Raw genomic sequence first — 5,897 nt, forward strand, 5'->3', positions numbered from 1 at the left:
GAGATCATGACCTGAGCTGAAATCAAAAGTCAGATGCTTAACTGACTGAGCCACCTAGGCACCCCTGTATACTAGGGAGTCATTAAAATACTAGGGAGTCATTAAAAATCACTTGAGGAAAAGAATTCATAACAGAAAATGTTTTTTATAAATGTCTATTTATTATTTTGAGTGAGAGAGAGTGGAGGAGGGGCAGAGAGAATCTCTTAACCAACTGAGCCACCCAGGCGCCCTAGAGAGAATCTCAAGCAGGCTTCGTGCTGTCAGCGCAGAGCCCGATGCAGGCTTGATGTCCCAAACCACGAGATCATGACCTGAGCTGAAATCAAGAGTTGGACATTTCACCAGCTGAGCTACCCAGGCGCCCCCAGAAAATATTCTTAGTTGCCAAGTTAGAGGTAAAAGTAGAATCAAACAGTATCCAGGATATGACCCCAACTTTTTTTTTTTATTTTTTTTAAGTTTATTTTGAGAGAGAGAGAGAGAGACCTGGGGAGGGGCAGAGAGAGTGAGACAGAGAATCCCAAGCAGGCCCTGCACTGTCAGCATAGAGCCTGAGACGGGGCTCAAGCTCGCCAACTGTGAGATCACGACCTGAGCCGAAATTGAGAGTTGGACGCTTAACCGACTGAGCCACCAGGTGCCCTTCCAATTTCTTAAGTAGTCTTATATATAAATACATACACAAAGAAAACAGTGGAAAAGATAAACACCAAAATACCGGCAGGAGTCTCATCGGGGCGGTGGGATTACATGAGGGTTTCAGTCCTATTTTCCCATGCTTTCCAAACCTCAGGGTAAAAGGGGGTGCCTAGCGCCTAACATGCTTGGTAAACGTGAATCCCGTTCCTGCCCTGACTCCTCCTCTCGCTGACAGGACAGGAATCCTCTGCGTTCTGGATAGCGAGGAAAGCAAAAGGCCAGGGGCTTCCCAAAGACCTCCCTCAACGTGGGCGGGTACCCACTGAAGCTCTGCTTCTTCTGTAGGTCTGCAGCCCTTAACTCCACCGTGGTTCACTTTCAGCTAACACCGGACCCAGGCCAGGGGTCAGCTTAGGAGAGGGGCCCGAAGCAGTGCCTGGGACCTGAGGTGCTCTTTGCAGTGACTCTGCTTGGCGCTGAGTCCCCACAGCAGGCCATTTCTGTTGAGGTGGCAAGTCTCCAAGGAGAGAAGAGAGATTTCTGACGGCGGCACGAGATACCTCTGCTGCGTCCGTACACCCAAGTCTCGGCTTCCATGGCCCCCACCTGTTCTCCCGGCCCCGGGGAGGAGAAAACACAGATTTCGAATCGGAAGCCAGGAGCTCTAAGTCCTCCCTTTGCCACCGATTCAAAACCTGGGCAAGGTGCTCTGCTTGGCTTAGCATCGGATTCCACGGCAGGTAGGAAGACCCTCCTTCCTTAGGGTAGATGAGGTCTGTCCATGTTGGCGACTGTCAGCATTGGTCCCTGTCCCCTGGGGTCCCAAGACAGAAATTGAGAGTGGGTGACACAGGATGTTTATTTAGGCTTGAGCCCTTGATACTGTCATACATTAAAAAATATATAATTTAAAGTCAGGGAAATAACAATCAGATTGGTGTCACCTCCCTGCCTCCCCTTTGGCACAGCTTTTCCAACTGGCCTCCATTCCAGCTGTTCCCTTCAAAATCCTGGAGGGTAGGAGACAGGGGTCACTTCTTGGCAGCTTCCGCCTGGGCTGCCAAATCTGCCTCTTTCTGGGCAGCCAGGAATGCGGCTCGCTCCTTCTGGAAAGCTGCCAACTCTTCTGAACTGAGGCTGCAGGTGCAGAAAAACAGATGGTGAGTGGCCAGTCACCTTTGGGGAGCTTACCAGGGCCCATGGCACTGTCTCAGCACACTTTCTCCCTTCCTGGACTCCCCAGCCTCCACCCCTTTGCCACCCCACTCCCACCCCCCACCTCTGCCTTTTATTCCCTCCTTAAAGCCCCACTAGTCCTTTGAGGTCACGGCTATCCCCCAGTCCAGATCAACTGCCCCTTCCTCTGTGCCCATGAACACTTTGTACAAAGAAGTCAGCTGGCTGTGCACACATGCCTCCCCGCAAGCAGGGGTCAGATTGACTCGTCTCTGTACTCCTAGTAAAAGTAAAGATTTGAGAAAAGTCAAGCCCATCCCTGTACCATGCTTAACCTCACTTCTCTTAGGAAACAACCATCAGCCTCAGCATGGGACGCAAACCAGCAAGAGGCCCATAAAGGACCAAGTACTGACCCTGCTGTTGCCTGAGCCAGAGGCCCTTCCATTCAACATCTCACTCAAAGAAACAATTCCTGAGGTCATCCCAAGCTCTAGGAGGAGGCCCCCTCTGGCCTCTGGATCAAGTCTGAACTAGAGACAGCTATAGACAGCCCTCGGCCTTCCCAGCGGGTCCATCTGCCTCACCTCTCTTCCTATTCCCCACTTTGCTTCTAGCATCGTATACCAGATCACACTGCACTTCTTTGCTTCACTTTTTCACCTTCTGTCCTTCACAGGGATCTTTCCCCCATCCGTGACCTCTTTTTCCAAGTCTCTGCTTAGATGTCACCTCCTCTATGAAGTCCTCGTTGACACTCCAGCCAAAACCAGGAGCTCTACTCTCCGTTCTCAAGACACCTGTAGTTACTTTTGTCAACAGTGACTGTTCAGCAGCCTAATGTTCCATTTATGCATCTGCCTCCAGCTCTGAACTGAACTCAGGAGCGGGACCAAGCATGGCTGTCGCGTTCCTAGCTGTATTTAATGTCCAGAACGATATCTAACACGTAACAGGCATTTAATATTCATGTTCCAAATAGATGAATAGGGCTCCCCACTCCTAAGAAGTCTAAGGTCCTTGACTCAGAAGCTGACCCTCCCACTGTAATGGGCCCTCTCAGCTTTGCCCCAGAGTCCAGAATTTTCCAAGCCCTCCCCTCCCATTGCACCTTCCCGGGACACGCACTCCTTCACCACACGAATGCCCAGGGAACGGGCAGAGCCAATGATGGAGCGAACAACAGAGGACAGGGGCACATCCTGCAGGGCGAAGGCGTCGTCCTGAGCTTTAACTCGGGCAATCTCATACACATGCTTCAAGGTCACCAGGCCTGCCACCTCCTTCCCTGGGAGGAAGAAACAAGTAGACCTTCAGGTGCCCCTGCTTCCTTCCAGAGCCCCCAGACTCCCGGGAGCCCACCCTGACCCTTACCTGTCTGCCGGGCCCCCTTCTCAATCCCAGCAGCTGCTTTCAGGAAGTAGGAAACAGTGGGTTGTCCGATCTTGATCTCAAATGTCCTGTCAGGCTTAATGGAAAAAGACATATATGAGAATATGTCTCCTGCCTCCCCTAACCCCTAGTGCCCTGGCCCAGAGAACTTCTAACTTCTATCCGCCGCTTCCCTTGATTCACCTCCTGATGGTGTCCATCTAACGGACCACAAAACCACAGGGAAAATATATCTGTAGCAAACAGCTTTGTCACTTCTGGTCCAGGCCCAACTCTGCTCTAAAAGCCCCAGTGAGGGGCGCCTGGGTGGCTTCGTTTGTTAAGGGTCCGACTTCAGCTCAGGTCATGATCTCACAGTTCAAGGGTTCAAGCCCCAAGTCAGGCTCTGTGCTGACAGCTCAGAGCCTGGAGCCTGCTCGGGATTCTCTGTTTCCCTCTCTCTGCCTCTACCCCACTCATGCTTTGTCTGTCTCTCAAAAACAAATAAATGTTCAAAAAAAAAAAAAAAAAAGCCCAGTGGAAGGGAGAGGCAAAGGAAGGAACTGCAATATGGTAGGACAGACAGGCTCAGAAAAGATACGGCCTAGTCTCCACTGTGTTAATGGGGAAGGTGGGACTCGGTAAAAGCAGGAGACTCGCCCGCAGTTAGGAGCTGAGCACCAACCCCAAGTGACCAGCCCCGGGAACTAGGGAGAATAAGGAGGAAGAAAAGCCAACAGGATCAAGAGGTGATGGGGATTGGGGCGCCTGGGTGGCTCAGTCGGTTAAGCGGCCGACTTCGGCTCAGGTCACGATCTTGCGGTCCGTGAGTTCGAGCCCCGCGTCGGGCTCTGTGCTGACAGCTCAGAGCCTGGAGCCTGTTTCAGATTCTGTGTCTCCCTCTCTCTGACCCTCCCCCGTTCATGCTCTGTCTCTCCCTGTCTCAAAAATAAATAAAAACGTTAAAAAAAAAAAAATTAAAAAAAAAAAAAAAGACTGGCCTTTAAAAAAAAAAAAAAAAAGAGGTGATGGGGATTAAGGCCAGCCCTTGTCACAATAAGCGCCGGGTGATGTGGGGAGCTGTTGAATCACTGTTAATGTACACCCGAAACTAATGTAACACTGTGTGCTAACTGGAATTAAAATAAAAACTTAAAACCAAACAGGATCAGAGTCCCAACTGTGCACCTTCACATAAATCTTGGTGGGCAAAGGAATGCCTTCTTTGATGTCCTTTGTCTTCTCGTTGAACTCTTTGCAGAACTGGTTGATGGAAACGCCTCTCTGGGGGGCGGGGCATAGGCGTTAGTGTGGGAAGGGGCGGCCTCCTACCAGCCAGGAGGCTCTGTCCGTCCCTTCCCTCGTCTTCGCTTCATTACGGTTTCCATCCTCTTTTTGCCGCCCGGATTCAACTAACACTTTCCGCGCCGGGTGATCTGCACGCATCATCCCTCCATCCTCACCACAGCCGGTGAGGAAGGACGGGGGAAGATGAGCCTCGAAGGACCCATGTAACGAACGCAAAGCCATTAAGCGTGTAGGTAGCAGAGCCGCGCTTTGCACCGAGGCCTCCCTGGCTCCAGAGCCCGCACCCTCCACCCGGGTACTAGCTCCCACCCCACGGCGCCTCCCGCTCCGCGTTCCGGCCACCGCTGCACCTGACCCAGGATGGGGCCTAGAGGGGGCCCAGACATGGCCTGGCCTGCCCGCACGATGGTCCGGATGACGCCACCAGCCTCGGGCTTCCTGAGAGCCCGAGTGGCCCGGTTCAGCTTCGACATGACGCGGGACTCCCGGCCTCAGTTCACCTCAGGGGAACAGCAAGAGCCACGGCTTTGGGCGCCGCCATCCTGGGTCAGAGGTCAAGGGTCCTCGCGTCAGGTGAAGCCAACAAAAAAAACAGCGTTGTTTCGGCCCTTCTACCCTCCAACCGGTAAAGCAAGGAGAGTAATATGAGGGAAAACACCTTTTAACTCGCCATCTGAAGATAGGGGAAGGACCCGAATGGCTCGGATACAGACATTCCGCCTGCAGAGCACATAGGCGGTGCCTCGGACAGCTAAACCGGAAGAGGAGGAGGAGGAGGAGGACCTTAATGCCCGCACAGCATTGTGGGCATGGTAGTTTTGACCGCTAATGCCGATCTCGCACGTTGCTAGGCTCTGAGGCGCCATCTGCTGGACACGATTATAATCCGTGGGTTTGAAAGGAACGGAGAGCTTCTCAGGCGTGGGAATCTCTTTATTTTCTGAGCCCTGTCGGTTCCTCACCAGTTGTTGAAAGGCACCATGGTGAAGAGTACAGACCCTGGAAGCATACTGCCCGGTTGCTCCCCATGCTGGCCGTGGACTTGTTCGAGTTACTTAGGTTCAGTTTCCTCCCCCTGTACAACGGGGGTTATGATATGTAGACGCAGTTCTAGGGATTGTCGTGAGGGTTGAGTTAGGGAAGTATGTTAGAGCAATGCCCGGCACCTGGTGAGCATGCGCTATTGGCAGTACAATGAGGACAAAACCTTCACGGAGTTGTTGTGAGGCTTAACAGGCCCAGAACATGTTTGATACATCATCTGTGCCCAATAAAATAAAAAAAGCCAGCATCTTATTTCGTCTTTTTTTTTTTTTTTTTTTTTTGAGCACTTGCTACGTTCCAGGCAGGGTGCTAAGCACTTTAAAGGCATTGTTATCTCATTTAATCCTCACAATGGC

The 5,897-nt window shown here is 52.0% G+C and overlaps 1 protein-coding gene across 3 annotated transcripts; it reads right to left on the reverse strand.

Moving 5' to 3' along the window:
* Positions 1–1,483: 1,483 nt before the first annotated feature.
* Positions 1,484–5,271, reverse strand: MRPL11 (mitochondrial ribosomal protein L11). Of its 3 annotated transcripts, none has more exons than XM_043581699.1 (6): positions 5,156–5,266; positions 4,848–5,039; positions 4,378–4,473; positions 3,193–3,286; positions 2,930–3,106; positions 1,484–1,779 (listed from the first exon to the last, which is right to left on the reverse strand). In XM_043581699.1, exons 2-6 carry the CDS (start codon positions 4,968–4,970, stop codon positions 1,583–1,585), a joined length of 687 nt encoding a protein of 228 aa, XP_043437634.1. In that variant the 5' UTR covers positions 4,971–5,039; positions 5,156–5,266; the 3' UTR covers positions 1,484–1,582. The 3 variants fall into 3 exon arrangements, with proteins under 3 accessions (XP_043437634.1, XP_043437636.1, XP_043437635.1); XM_043581701.1 differs by having other exon boundaries at positions 2,947–3,106; positions 5,156–5,262; XM_043581700.1 differs by lacking the exon at positions 4,378–4,473 and having other exon boundaries at positions 5,156–5,271.
* Positions 5,272–5,897: the final 626 nt, after the last annotated feature.

Source organism: Prionailurus bengalensis, chromosome D1 (assembly GCF_016509475.1).
Source record: "Prionailurus bengalensis isolate Pbe53 chromosome D1, Fcat_Pben_1.1_paternal_pri, whole genome shotgun sequence".
Taxonomy (NCBI): domain Eukaryota; kingdom Metazoa; phylum Chordata; class Mammalia; order Carnivora; family Felidae; genus Prionailurus; species Prionailurus bengalensis.

Excerpts from the sequence above, each read along its gene's own strand:
- MRPL11 (XM_043581699.1), bottom strand. The coding sequence starts at position 4,970 with ATGTCGAAGCTGAACCGGGCCACTCGGGCTCTCAGGAAGCCCGAGGCT. Across the intron at positions 3,287-4,377 it reads CCACCAAGATTTATGTGAAG|CCTGACAGGACATTTGAGAT; the intron begins GTGCACAGTTGG and ends TTTTCCATTAAG. Across the intron at positions 1,780-2,929 it reads GGAGTGCGTGTCCCGGGAAG|CCTCAGTTCAGAAGAGTTGG; the intron begins GTGCAATGGGAG and ends CTGCACCTGCAG.